This window comes from Amphiura filiformis, chromosome 1 (genome assembly GCF_039555335.1).
Source record: "Amphiura filiformis chromosome 1, Afil_fr2py, whole genome shotgun sequence".
NCBI classification, from domain to species: Eukaryota; Metazoa; Echinodermata; class Ophiuroidea; order Amphilepidida; family Amphiuridae; genus Amphiura; species Amphiura filiformis.
Window position 1 is genome coordinate 4,426,354 of NC_092628.1, and position 15,077 is coordinate 4,441,430.

General features: G+C 36.8%; 1 protein-coding gene across 1 annotated transcript in view; it reads left to right on the forward strand.

Moving 5' to 3' along the window:
• The window catches only part of LOC140135403 (beta-1,4-glucuronyltransferase 1-like), a 233,411-nt gene extending 219,132 nt beyond the window's left edge, over positions 1 to 14,279 (forward strand). Inside the window, exon 3 of the mRNA XM_072169692.1 lies at positions 13,997 to 14,279. Within this exon, the coding sequence (XP_072025793.1) occupies positions 13,997 to 14,191 (195 nt within the window). The 3' untranslated portion in view covers positions 14,192 to 14,279. The remainder of the gene's footprint in view (positions 1 to 13,996) is intronic.
• Positions 14,280 to 15,077: the final 798 nt, after the last annotated feature.

Sequence of the window (15,077 nt, forward strand, 5' to 3'; positions counted from 1 at the left end):
GTTGCTATTCAAGGTTACATAAACACTTTGGCTCATCAACTCCCAAGCTATTCAATATGCCATAGCATCATTACTGTCTATGTGAGTGAGGATATCACCCATAGAATGGCAGCCTTCCATAACATAATGTTAACATGATGAGAGTTGCTTGCAACATGGGGTTACCATGCATTGAGGTTGTCTTTGAAATTTCTTGTTTTTTAATCATTAATACAGAACACATCAAATAAAAATAATTTGATGTTTGAAAACGGTTAATTGCAGTCATTGTTTATTCTGGCATTATTAAAATGTCCTCCTGTTTTGTAAACTCAAGTAACTTATCTTTTTTGTGTAATATAGAGTACCAGTCTTTCATAGTAGAATGATAATGTTATTGTCTTCACATTTTCTTTGTGGTTGCATGCCATCAGCCAATCATTCAACATGTTCAGTAAAACACCTCACATCAGCATAATTGCTCTGCAAAAGGTGGTTAGCCATTCACTCCCTGTGCATTTAGTGGAGACTCCAGAAGTAAGGAAACACTCTTTTAGTGACCTTCAAGCTGGTTTAATTTAGGTATGGATCATGCACACTGTATTGTAGCTTATCACAGTTTTTAAGTGACTTCTGGTGTACCCACTATATGGTCACCTGTAATGTTTCTGGGAACAGCACCACTTTTAACCACCTCAAAAAGGTGGTCAATGTGAGGTTATGTGGCATTGGGTGTATTATTACCTTACATCACCTGTCAACCCCTTTGCTCAGTAGAAACATATCTATTGATTTCTCAATAGAAACATGTCTATTGATTTCGCAATATTTTGATGGCATGTTGCATTGTTGCCCCTTCTTTGGTGGCATTGGATGTATTACCTTGCATCACCCATCAACCCCTTTACTTGGTAAAAACGTACATGTCTAATGATTTTTCAGAAGAAACATGTTTGTTGATTTTTCAGTAGAAACATGTCTATTGATTTTTCAGAAGAAACATGTCTATTGATTTTTCAGTAGAAACATGTCTATTGATTTCGCAGTATTTGGTGGCATGTTGCATTGTTGTCCCTTCATTGGTGGCATTGGGTGTATTACCTTGCATCGCTAGGTTAACCCCTTTACTCAGTAGACACATGTCTATTAATTTCGCAGTATTTTGGAGATCTCTTTATGAGATCTGAGTTCCTTGAGGTCCTCCTGACGAATATGTATTCAACTACTAGTTCATTATAATGCAATGCAGTATTTGGGAAATAGAACAATCCATGAACAATGTTCATTTGAGCACTTTTTACAGAGCTTCAGTCTGTGAAAAGAAATTGGCAAATATTAGAGACCCGTTTTGTGGAATATGCGGCTAACAGATTAATTTTGCCCAGTAGAAACAAAATCTGTTTTCCACCCTAATCAGGTAATAGGGTTTTCGCTGGAATGTATCCTTCTAGAGAAAGGATAATACTGGAGAAATTGTTGAGCTAGCATCAATAGAAACTCACAGTTCTGCCTAAATGCACATGCAGAGAAATTGCAATTTATTTGTGAACCCAGTACTCGTAAATTTGACCTTTAGCCTGCAAATTCATAATGGTATGACAGGATATCATCATCATCTACTATTTTTCAGAAAGCATAGATCTCTCAACAGAAATATGACAAATTCACCGCTATTAGCCAGCCAGCTATTGATACACCGGAAAGTTTTTGGATACTCAATAGAAACATGCTATTCACTGACATAATAAATCTGATTAACTACCATAGCAATAGATGAATACAATTTTGACTATATCGCCCTGCACTACAAGCAGGTTGCACTCATCCTCTGTTTATGTTTGCAATCATAGATTGAATACAATACCGATCTTTTCAAAGATACAAATCTTACAGGTGCGAGTGATCAGCATGATATGGTTCAATGCATAGGTACTGCATGAACGTTGTAGTGCAAGGCGATATATAGTCAAAAATTGTATTCATCTGATTATTACGTCACTTATGCAGCGAATATATGTAACATTCTGTATCAGATCAATTTGATCTAGCTACCATAATTTCACCCACTCTACCGGTCCAATGCTAGCCATTAATATAAAATATGCCATATCTAGAGTTACATGAATAACATGCCTAATCGATACACTGCACCATTCACTAGTGTTTTCATTCCATTATCCATGGTCATTTTGCCATGCTAAAACACAGCCCAGTGAGACAGTAACCGTTGCGAGATTTTCATCCGACTGCCAAGAAAAACACGGCAGTGAAATTTGAGGCAAGTGGCGCACAGGTGGACAATGGTTAGGTTGATGTTTTATTTGGCTTTTAAGAGTGTCACTTTTCTAGCTTTCATCGTATCATGTTGATGGTGACAAGAGTTTATCTTTCGCACCATTAAGACGTGACCTGACCCGGGGCATCCGCTAGTGATCTTGTACTAAGTGTCACCTGAAATCGTAAATTAATTATGACCTGACACAGCGCACAAAGGTAGGGAGATCATGTGGTGTGTTATATTCAATTCCTTGGGAAATAGGTGTAAATTGATATATTAAAAGAATGTAATGAATAAAGATAATACAATATGCATTTATTGTTTACACGTGAGACAGTTAAAAATCATAATTTCTTTATCTGTCAGTGTTTATTTTTGAGACACAAAAACACAAAAAGTTTTTTTAAATGTTGTTTTTAAGGGGGGCAAAATGTTTTAATGTTTTATAACATTTAATGTTGGATTGTTATAAGGTCATGAAAATGTTTTAAAACATTTTGAAGGAATAACAAATACACACCAACCGGGGGTGTAGCCAGCTTTCTTGGTCGGGGGAATACAATTTCTGGGGCACAGACGAAAAAAAATTGCAGTTGCATTATTTACATTATACCGGTTTTGTTTTTTAGAGAGACTGTACAAGTTGTCTTCAAGCTTCCAAAATGTCTTTATTGAGACTTTATTTTTCCTCTGATCAGGATGAAAATGTCTTTATTGTGTGCAATGTGCGCACGCAGCGTGCAAAAATTTAGTGTTTTACACTATTTTGGCACATGATCGGGTGGATTTTGCTGGAAGAGGGGCTCCTTGCCACTTTTCTTTTCCTTTGCCCTCCAGATTTTCTCTTTCATTTTTTTGTCAGAGGACACTTTTTTATTTCATTTTTTGCTTTAATACAGTGGGTGAAAGACAAAGAATGTGTTATTAAAGTCAGCAATTCAGCCAGAATTTCAGTATTGAAATTAAGTGCCAAAAATAGAAATAGTTAGATCAATGACATCAGAATTATAATACCATGCAAAGTATTCAACAGATTAAGTTATCAAATTCTGTTATGAAATGATTTTATTTTGTCTATATTTCATCCAATGCCTTGATTTGGACTATTATGTTGGAGATTTCATCGAGTTCGATAAAAAAAACAGGGACAAATCCAAGTTGGAAAACAGGGATTTCTATGCGTATTATGCTGCAGATGAAACTAATCCTCTATGGACGTGCAGAAATGGTTGAATAACATATATGCAAAATAGAAATTGAGGTGTTGATGCCATGATATGAAATCATATTCCACAAACATGGCTCAAGTTTGAACCTCGTCAATGAACTTTTAAAACCTGTAACCCTTTCATTGCCAATATCAAGTACAAAAGCTGTACATTCATCAATTTTAACAACTGTTGTGTAAAAATATTCAAATGTTGACATGGTTGAATTTGAAGCATGCTTGTAAAAATGAGTGACAACATGCTTGTCTTATGGTTTAATAGCAGTTCTTGAACTCAGTATTGTTTTGGGAGTCTGAAATGGCAGATTTCTATGTCCAGAGCGATTCATATAGCCACACATGTTGATGGTGTAAGCAGCGGATTAGGATTACACATGCGGTAAATGTAGACCAGCTGATTGGTTCATATAACAAGTAATGCTCTAATAGCTTGGATGAAAAAAGGCGACACTGGCTGGCCACTTGCTTCTTGGGAACGGATATTTGCCTGCCCTGAGAAAATGTCACAATTGTGATCTGAATACGGATGTTCAATGCTTTAAACATATATGGATGGAACTCCAGCTTGCTTAATATATTAAATCATGATAGGAAATTATGTGCACATTTACATACAATACAGCAATATTGGCTTGAACTGCAAACACTTCTGTAAATTAAAGGCTAGTACGTCGAAAGTAAAAATGGAGGCTGCAAAGAGGCTGTCATGAGGCTGCCAACAGGGGATACAGCGGAGATGCGATGAGGGTGCAGAAGCTTGTTGCATAGGAGATGAGATGAGGGTGGGACATGCATAAGTATTATAGCGGAAGCTTTCTGCATCCTTTGCAGTCTTTTGCATCCATTGCAGCCAATTTGCATCCTCTGTGAACCTTGCAGCCACTCTGCAACCTCCACACATCCATTTTGCAGCCTCCGCAGCACATCCGCATCATCTGTGCAGCCTCTTTGTATCCAATTTGAGGATGCAAATTTGACCAAGGTTTGACTTGGTTCAAACCCAGTCAGGACTAACATGTTGTGTCCTCCAGCAAGTACTTGCAGGCATCTTGCTTGACCCACTCAACCCACTTGTAAAATAAGGAGCTGTAAAGGGGTTAGTCACATAGTGTGGTGTTATCATTGGCACCCAAATGGTATCATAATGGCAGCAATATATGTGTAAAGCGCTGTGATAATGAAGTAAAGAGGCTATTAAAAATGTCTATATTTTATGGTGCAGAAATGTTTCAAATTCTTTGAAGCCGACAGCGCTTCTGTAAGTAGTAACCTGTAGATGCCAACCCAGTTCTTGTCATAAACTTGTCCAATCTTATCATGCATAAGATATAGTTGTGAGCATAGATTTTGCTTTCAGGGCATCACGCACGTAGCGTTAGCTGCTCAAAGCCTATCAAAAAATACATGGAGGATGGATTCAAGTAGCACTTAAGACACCTCCAAAACACTTGAAATTTGAGAAATGCTCAAAATATCATGCAAAAAGTGGATACATGGCATACAGGTGGGCTTAACTTAGAGAGGGTCATGTCTAGAGTTACTGGCACTAAGTCAAGTGTTGTAGAAAGTTTGCACTTTGTATTTTTTACTACACCCAAACATGTAAGTTGGGAATTAACTTTATATTAGAACTTGCAAGACTAGCTGGCTTCAAAATCTAATTTTTCGTACAATTAACTAGATTCATACAATTTGTGATGTACTTTTGAATACTTCCAAAATTGTATGAATCTTAAAAACAAAGTTTAAAGTTTGCTACATGTTAAAACGAGAGCGTTGCTTTATGCCTTTTCATTATGTTCAGTATGAATGCAGTGAATATAGTGGTGTAGCATGATTCATCCTAGGGGGGGGGCACTGACCATGGTTTGGGGCACCGGGCCTGATTGTGAGGGCACAAGCCATTTTTTGACCATTTCCCTATAACACTACACCACTATATGAGGCAGTGAGTCTGTTTTTGTTTTAAAACTTCAGCATGAGTCTTTGTGTTGAGAGGTTAACATGCGAAAATGTTCTTTAAAGGTGATTTGTCATCCAACAAATTAATAAATTTATACCAAATGTGAAATTTATGATATGCATCATCACACCATACATAGTTTAGCGATGTTCGTGCAAAAAGGACCAGACCCTTTGCAATGATATGCTCCAACACGCTACATAGAAGAAACAAGTTATCACGCTTGCAACAGCATGAGTCTTGGTGTTGAGAGGTTAACTTGCAAAAATGCGTTTAAAGGTGATTTGTGATGCAACAAATTAATAGGTTTATACCAAAATATGATATGCTTGATCACACCATATGTAGTTTAGCGGTCTTCATGCAAAAGGGATCAGACCATTTGCAATGCTACGCTCTAACACGTTACATGGAAGGAACAAGTTATCACGATAGCAACAGACACTTAACACATCTGTAACTAGTCATCTCATTAAGTTAATTTTGTTCAGGAAGATGATCTGATGAATTCATGTGGTAGTCATCTGAGATAGATGTTTTGCATACAATGTCTTCAGCATGCAGGGCTTGATGGTCTAGCAACATTATGCTATTACTGTATCTAGATGTTGTTAACCCTCCCCATGCAGGTGCCAACTGCTGAAGTTTCAATTTTGTTTTGAAAAATTCAAAAATTTCAGAATTGTAAACGTTCATCGCCAAATTTGGAATCGGTATGAAAAATGCATTAAAATGAGTACAAACAAGCCTGTATTAGTTCAGTGGTTCTGAAATTTTGAGGAAATATCTCAAAACTTGGGACTTTTTATGTTGAAGCCAATATGGCTAGCACACAGAGCATTAACCTTTACCATGCTAACTGCTGACGACAAGTTTCAATTTTTTTTTTTAATTTTAAAAATTCCAAAATTGTAAATTTTCATCACCATATTTGGAACCAGTATGAAAAATGCATTAAAATGAGTTCAAACAAGCCTAGTATTGGTTCATAAGCTCTTGATATTTTGAGGAAATATCTCAACAAAATTTGTGTTGTATGAAGTATCTCAAACTAGCACACAAAGCATTTAAGGGCTCTTTTTGAAATTCCCTTCACACTGTAAATAGCCTCCTCAACAATCAGGCCAAGCCATTGCCTGCCCATGGTGACTCAAGAGACTTGGGCAACAAATTTGCTCAGTTCTTTAGGAATAAGATCTGTAAAATCCGTGATGAGCTTGAGTCAAATAGTACCAAAATTGATGCTTCCAAGTTTGTTGACAGTTGCTCACCTTTCTGTAGACCTCTAATCGAGTTTCGCCAAATGACTGAAGAAGAGGTCCACAATGTTATCTCAAAGGCATCCAATGCCTCATGCATCCTCGATCCTCAGCCAACCTGGCTCATGAAACATTATTTGGACGCAAATTTACCTGCTCTGACAAGCATTGTTAATGCCTCTTTACAAACTGGGGTTTTCCCTACGGCGGCTCACAAAGCAATTGTAACACCTCTGCTTAAGAAGCCATCCCTAGACAAAGACGAGTTTAAGAACTATAGGCCTGTCAGTAATTTAACTGTTACTGCAAAACTGATTGAGAAATGCGCTGCTTCGCAGCTTGTTGATCACATGAACAATAACAAGCTTTCAGACCCATTCCAGTCTGCTTACCGTCCCAAACATAGCACTGAAAGTGCTTTAATCAAAGTGAGTGACGATATCTTCAGTGAGATTGATTCTAGGAGAGTTGTCTTTGTGGTGCTATTAGATCTAAGCTCTGCATTTGACACTGTTGATCACACAATTCTCCTAAATCGTCTGCAGGACCGTTTCGCCATCACTGGTTCTGCACTGGAATGGGCCCAATCTTATCTGAAAGGTTGGAGTTCTGAAGTCAGCATCAATGGTCACCTCTCCGACCCCATCTCAATGGATTTTGGTGTGCCACAAGGCTCCGTTCTAGGACCATTGCTTTTCTCCGCTTATACTGTTCCCATTGGAGAGATCATCCAGAAACATGGTATCAACTATCATATCTATGCTGACGACTGCCAGCTATATGCTTCTTTCAACCCTCGGATTCCTGGCGATGTGCTTAACACTCTTGACAAGATTTCAAGCTGCATCTCTGAAATCAGAGAATGGATGACTGTGAATTATTTAAAGCTGAATGATGCAAAAACTGAGTTTTTTGTTGCTGGCTCTATCTACAACATGAGAAATTTTCAGCTTAATGATGTTACCCTTGAAATTGGTTCATTGAAGATCACGCCCTCCACGGTCATCAGAAATCTTGGCATCCACTTTGATAGTTCAATGTCACTCACCTCTCACATCGATAGTCTTCGTCGCTCGATCCTTTATCACATCAGGAACATCTGGAGAATCCGAAAATATATTGATTCTGACACATGCCATCATGTTGTCCGTGCGCTGGTCCTGTCACGTTTAGACTATTGCAATGCACTTTTCACTCACCTTTCATCCAAGAATATGATTCGCTTGCAACGCTTACAGAACAAAGCCGCACGGGTCATATATGCCTTAGGTCGCTGGACTGAAGCTGCACCCTTAATCACAAAACTCCACTGGCTTCCAATAGCACAAAGAGTAACTTACAAGATCCTGCTCTATGTATACAAGGCATTGAATGACCAATCACCAGCTTACATAACTCAATTGTTCTCTTATTATGTTCCCGGCTGCCCTCTCAGATCTTCAAATGATCCTTCACGTCTGGTAGTTCATAGGTACAACTCTGTTGCGGGAGAACGCAGATTCACTTCTACTGCTGCCAAAGCCTGGAACAATCTGCCACTGCACATCAGGGGTGCAACATCCACAAACACTTTCAAGAAACTGTTAAAAACTCATTTATTCTGAACTGTTGTTTGTTTACATAGTTTTTCTGCTTTGATGTATTGCGGCGAATTGCGTCATAAATAACTTTTGTATGTATGTATGTATGTATAATAATAAATAAAGACAGATTTAATATAGCGCCTAATATAACCAGAAACAGATTAAAATATCTTAAACTACAGACAAAAGAAAATTTAAGGGCCTAACAAATACATTTTTTTTAAAATTATAAACAAAATTTTATACAAGTACAATATAAACAAAATGAAAAATCATAATCCACGCCGCTTCCCATGAGCCAAATAAAAGAAAACGAGGAGGCTTGACAAAAGGCACATATGAAGCAACGAGGAGAATGAGTTTAGAACATCATATTTCATAACATCACTTGATGAGTGACCCCCGGGTTGTTTACATGACCTTGCTCTGCTAACAAGAACCTATAACCATATCTCATAGAAAGATTTACAATGATTTACATCCTTTCTTTGCCAGTAATTGGCTGATTTGCACTGTTTCTCAATTTCACTGGCTGGGGAATTTGCTATTCGTATTACTCTCCATATCTCTTTGATGACAATATTTTGTGTATGGACGATGCATCCCATGCACAAAGAGACAAACAACACATTCTGTGACACAAGCACGTTTCATGTAAAACAAAGCATTTCATAACGGAGAAAGCCAGAAGCTCTTTTTATGGCTTTTATAGTGAAAATAGTAAAAACTTGCTAAAAATACATCAGAATAATTCATAGCTTGAAAGCTTGTATCGCCAATGGAAAGTGACAAAAATGTAGATAAGATTTATCATATATCTCTAAATTAAGTGTTTTTACATTATTACCAAACAAGCAGAAATCAGTAGAGAATATATTAAGTTTTATTACGGTAATAACAACAAATAAATGCTTACAATGACACTGATTAAGTCAGTTCCTTCTGATTTATGTTAAGGTGTTTCGTTAATTATGTTGTTAATTTCCAACTATTTAGTGATTATTCACCCAAAGTTCAGTTTCAACTCTTAATGTTTAACATCTAAAGTTGTTGCCAAAAACATTCACAACTAGAGCGGTTCTCGGCTTTCGCGGTTCTCGGCATTCGCGGTTCTCGGTAGTGTGGGTTGGTCCGTATGTGACGTTTCTGTTCAGAACCTTGTGTGACCCTTCCCCCAGAAAAAAAAATCATCCGCCACCACTGGTTATAACAAGGGCCTTGTAAATGCAACTGGTGAGACAGAGCCTCGAATGACGTTTGTGTTTTCAGTCTGATTTCAGTTCCCTAACAGGTACAAAGTTTACGCATTATCATTAGGCCTACCAAGTATTGTATGTCCTATAATCTCTTATGTATGACATGGATCTTTACCATGATTGTGCAAGCCAAAAAATATCATCATTTCAATACCCCAAACATGCGTTAAAAAAAGACCATGTTTTACACATGCAACCTCCAGTTTAGACATATAATTTAATTTTCCCTAAACCCTCATGCACGGGAACAATCATGCCGCCACCATTGGTTATGACACGGGCCTTTTAGGGTGCACACCAGTAAATAACCCCACTGACTTTCTGTACAGACAGGGGCCGGAAAACAACTCAGTTCTTCAAAACTTCCCTTTCTGCAAGCAGAAGGTCAGATGACGACATCCATTGTAAAAATTAATATATGGATTTCAGGATTTTTTTCCAGAAATATTGTAAAAAGTTCAACCTATAACCCATACAGCTAACGCCACCTCACAAACAGCTTGGTGTTTCTGAAATGTAACACATTTTGAAAGTCGTCATAAAAAGTCGGATCCTGCTAAATTTACACAGACAATCTAATTTACAGGCCTAAATGATGATTAAATATGAATCAGGGCCTAATAGTTGCCTTTTAAGCCTTTTCTAATGTATTACATTAAGTCATATTGCACATTTCCTCGTTTCAAATACTGTTTTTTCCCTTCCAGGGTGTAGCTAGACTTCTCCGTACTCCACTTGCCAATTGTGCTTCTGGCTATTGCATTTAAGCTTAAAACTCTGATTATTATTTGTGCACAATTGATAGATTTTCACATCTAATCTTTTCAGTCACCGTACGCCCTCTGTTTGTTAGCTTCCCAAGTGGACTCCTGACTTTGGATTGCGGATAACTTTTTAACACGGGATTCTATGGAGAGTTAGGCCAATTTCTGGCCTAACTAAAATTAGTCATGATGTAATGCATCTTTAAATGAATCTGGCTTGTGATTGGTCCCCCAGATATCGTTATTGATTGAACAAATTCATCAGGATCGGTAGAGTAAACTAGTAAACCAGAGTTCGTAGTATCTGATCCAAGAAAATGCACTTACTGTGCACGTTTCAACAACCACTGTTGTCTTTGTCAACACTTGATGAGGAGTGACTGCAATCTACTGACAACCAACGCTAGAGGGATATGTAAAATCAGGCGGTTTTTGGCGATTTTAGCCATTAAGCCCCCCACCGCATAAATCTGAAAGCCCCTCTGAGCCCCCCTCCTGGAGACGCTTATTGCAAAATCAATGGAGAGAAACTATACTACCTTGTTTCTTAATAAAATGTAACGGGTACATCAGGCAACTGTGAGAGCCAAAAAGGCCTCAAATTGAGCAAAGAAAGACATTAATTTTCACGTGCATTTCAACCAAGGCGCTTCATTAGTGGTGTTCGCCCTTAATGTCATATTATCATGACCGTTTTATTTTGTTTTATGTTAAGGGCTGGGGTATGAACGTTTGGACAGTATTTATTGTGGGACATTAGAGCACATCAGACATATCGAATTGCATTCTGAATACTAAGAATGTCCTGATATCAAATAATTTTGATTTTTTGAAATTTGCATTATATCGTGAATTTCAAAAAAAAAAAAAAAAATGAAAATTATTTGATATGAGAAAGACATTCTTCGTATTCAGAATGCAATTCGATATGTCTGATGTGCTCTCATTTCCACAAAAATACTGTCGAAACGCTTCAAAACGCTCATTCCAGATCCCTTAAGTATATGTCATATTACATGTTTCACATTTGTACGATTTTAAATAATTCTTTATCATGTTTATAGGACATGCTCTGTTATATTTTTATATCCTCTTTTCATTCTTGAAAAGATAGATCATGCTTTTATTTCACCCATTGGGTATTTCTTTATTAATTTGTGTTTATATGGCGATTTCAAGTGGGATAATAACTCCTGGATGACGTAAGCATAATGTTGATAGATTTAAATATCATTATAAATAGGCACTTAATAATAATGATATTGAAATAAATTGATAAATAGATAAATTAATAGATAAATAAATAAAAGATATATAAGCCTAGATAAATAATAAATAAATGATAAACTAGGAGTAAATTGCAAACATTAAATATCTTAGAGCAAATGAGCATTTAATAAGTTTTTAGACAAATATTTTGCCCTTCTTGTACGTTTTATCATTATTTTATCTTTTACTAATTTTTTTGGGACATGCTCGCTTATTTATTTTTTATGTGTTCCTCTTATCATTTGTGAAGTATTTCTTTATTTTTGTTTTAGTACAAGTGATCACTGAGTATGTTTAACTGTGGAAATATCGGTAGATAAGGTGTTTTTTATTTCACCCTTGAGTATTATTTATAAGTGTATCAACATACATTTCACATGTCATGATTTTTCATTGTTTTATTTTAAAGCAATTCTTTATTGGGGTGCATGCTCTCATATATTAGGTGTGGTTTTTTTTCATGTTCCTCTTGTCATTCTTGATAGATGGCTGTTTATTTATGTCGCGTGTTAAGTATTTTTTTAATTTTTGGTCGAAGTGTATAATTATCATCAGACACATGTCACATTTTATGTATGATTTTGCATTATTTAATTTCAAATTATATAATTTTTTAAAACGTACTAACGTAGTTCTTTATTTTTGTTTCTGTGAATATCATCCGAAAAGTAGGCCTCCTGCACATTATGATTTTGCCTTGCTTTATTTAACTCTTTACTGGGGTGCATGCTCTCTGCTGGTTTTTTTCATGTTCCTCTTATCATTATTGACAAGATAGCACCTGCTGTACGCTGTTTATTTATTTAGCCTAAATTATTTCTTTACTTGTGTTTTTAGATTTTGAAGTTTATATCATGATAGCACACGCTATGTTTTTATACCAACCGCGTTTTCTTTTTGAAAACAGTTCTTGTTTCAAATCCTGGTCCGCAATGTCAACATTCAGTTCGTTCATAAAATATGGCTATTTATTTATGTCGCGTGTTAAGTAGTTCTTTATTTTTTGCTCGAAGTGTATAAATATCATCAGACACCTGTCACATTTTTATGTATGATTGTTCATTATCTAATCTTAAAATATATAATTCTTTAAACTTATTTCTTTTTTTCTGTTTCAGTGAATATCATCCGAAAAGTAGGCCTCTACACATTATGATTTTCCTTGTTTTATTTAAACTCTTTATTGAGGTACATGCTCCTCTTATCGTTATTGACAAGTCATCACATGCTGTACGCTGTTTATTTATTTCGGCCTCATTTTCTTTACTTTTGTTTTTAGATCTTTAGTTCGTTATTTTTGTTTCTGTGAATATCATCCGAAAAGTAGGCCTTCTGCACATTATGATTTTTCCTTGCTTTATTTAACTCTTTACTGGGGTGCATGCTCTCTGCTGGTTTTTTCATGTTCCTCTTATCATTATTGACAAGATAGCACCTGCTGTACGCTGTTTATTTATTTACGCCTAAATTATTTCTTTACTTTTGTTTTTAGATTTTGAAGTTGATATCATGATATCACACGCTATGTTTTATACCAACCGCATTGTCTGGTTAAAGACAGTTCTTGTTTTAAATCCTGAATACAATGTCAACATTCAGTTCGTTCACCTCACAATGCGGTGCGATGTTATATAACTGTATATATTGCAGGGTTGCCAAACCCGCGATGTAAGTGAATATATTTCGGTAAGAAAATAATTATCATAGACCATGTAGACAGAACGGACAATAGTCATAGGCGCTCTCCTCCATTTTGAGAAATATACTTTTACACACACACACTACATTTAATGATCAGCCTTAAAGTTTTACCTTTTAGTGGGTTAAGCCAAACCTAAGTGGATGAAATATAAATCAACACTTCTGGCACTGATTGGTTTCCGTAGTTGTTATATGGAATACGAGCTGTCTGTAGCTACAAAATTGTCTGCAAATCGGCTTTTGCCGGGCCTCTCTTTTTTGGCGTTTTTCTCATTAAATTAGGGTCCCGTTCAAATAAAAAATAAACTGGTGTCTAGATGTAATCACAGTTAACACACCAGGAAAATTATAGAATATACAACAACCTAGTTACACCTGTAGACTGCGAACAAACATGCACCTGGCCAGACCTGGCCGTAAAACAAAGTGTTCTCCCTACGGATACCCTTAAGGGTCACACAATTATGAACTTAACCTTATATCCTTACAGAAAGGTTCACACATTTTACAATCCATGTGATACCAGTGAAGGTGTGCCTCAGCTCATCATCCATTGAAATTTTCATTTGCTTCTTTTCCTCTTTCAGTATGCTATAATTATACCAGTTGGGCGATAGTGTTCATCTTGCTTCTGACTACCTGGTTTAACATGTAGAGACTCAGTCTTGATACAAAATCTAATCTTTTTCTCCCATTTTCTTGTTGTATCTTTTCAGGTGTGTGAGATGCATGTAGCTGGTTACAACTTTGTGGTTCTTGACACAGGCTTCATTGTTCACAAAGGCTTCAAAGAGAAACCAGAATTTCACGCACGCAAAGATGAGGAGAACCGGCGAAACAAACAACTCTTCTTCCAACTGCAATCAGAGCTCGAGGTGAAGTATCCAGAATCATCAAGGAGATGTCAGTGAGTGGTTGCTATGGTAACAATGAAAGATAAGCAAGAACAAGGTGCAGATGTTAGATGTCCAAGGGGAATGAATTGATGGTAAAGGTCTTCGTACTCAGTACAAAAGACCATACGGGGACGTGCCGCAAACATGGGTAGCATTTTCGGCCTTCTGGTATATCAATGACCCCTTTTTCAAAGCCTATTTTGGTATATGAATGGGTCCTTTTTTCAAAATTTTCTCAATTTTTCCTTAATATAGCCAAAAATTTTCCCAAAATTTTGGGAAAATTTGTAAAAACTAAGACAATTTTGGTTAAATTCGGCCGAAAATTTTGACTTTTGGTATATCAATGGGTCCAAATTTCTTGAAAAATTGGTATATTTATGGGTCCACTTCCAAAATCTCAGCGGCACGTCCCTACCAAAACCAAAGTTGAGAAACCCCCCCGGGCACCAATATAGATGCTGAGATGAAAAGCATTGAGTGGTCATCAACATATTTGCTGTCGTAGTTAGAATATGACCGTTGCTAGGTCAACTGGATCACGCTTTCTTTGTTACGAACCACTGATCGAAATGATCACAACACAAAGCCTATGGCATATCAAAATTGAACAGGTGTATGAGCCCAGGCTTGGAGCAGTAACCAATGGTTACTAACGTGCACTACGACATTGAATTGATTGCGATGAACTGTAAGATTTTATGTACAGGTGTGCTACCGTGCATCCATTCAATCTGTTGATCATCATATAAAATGCTGATACAGTACTATTGGTGGAGAGGTCAAAGGGAATAGGTGATAACCTATGACCTCGGACCCCGCACTTCGTGCATCCGCGGGTATTCATGCTTGTCGGTGAACTGTAAAAACACCCCCTTTTGCATCTTATTTCGCGACATTT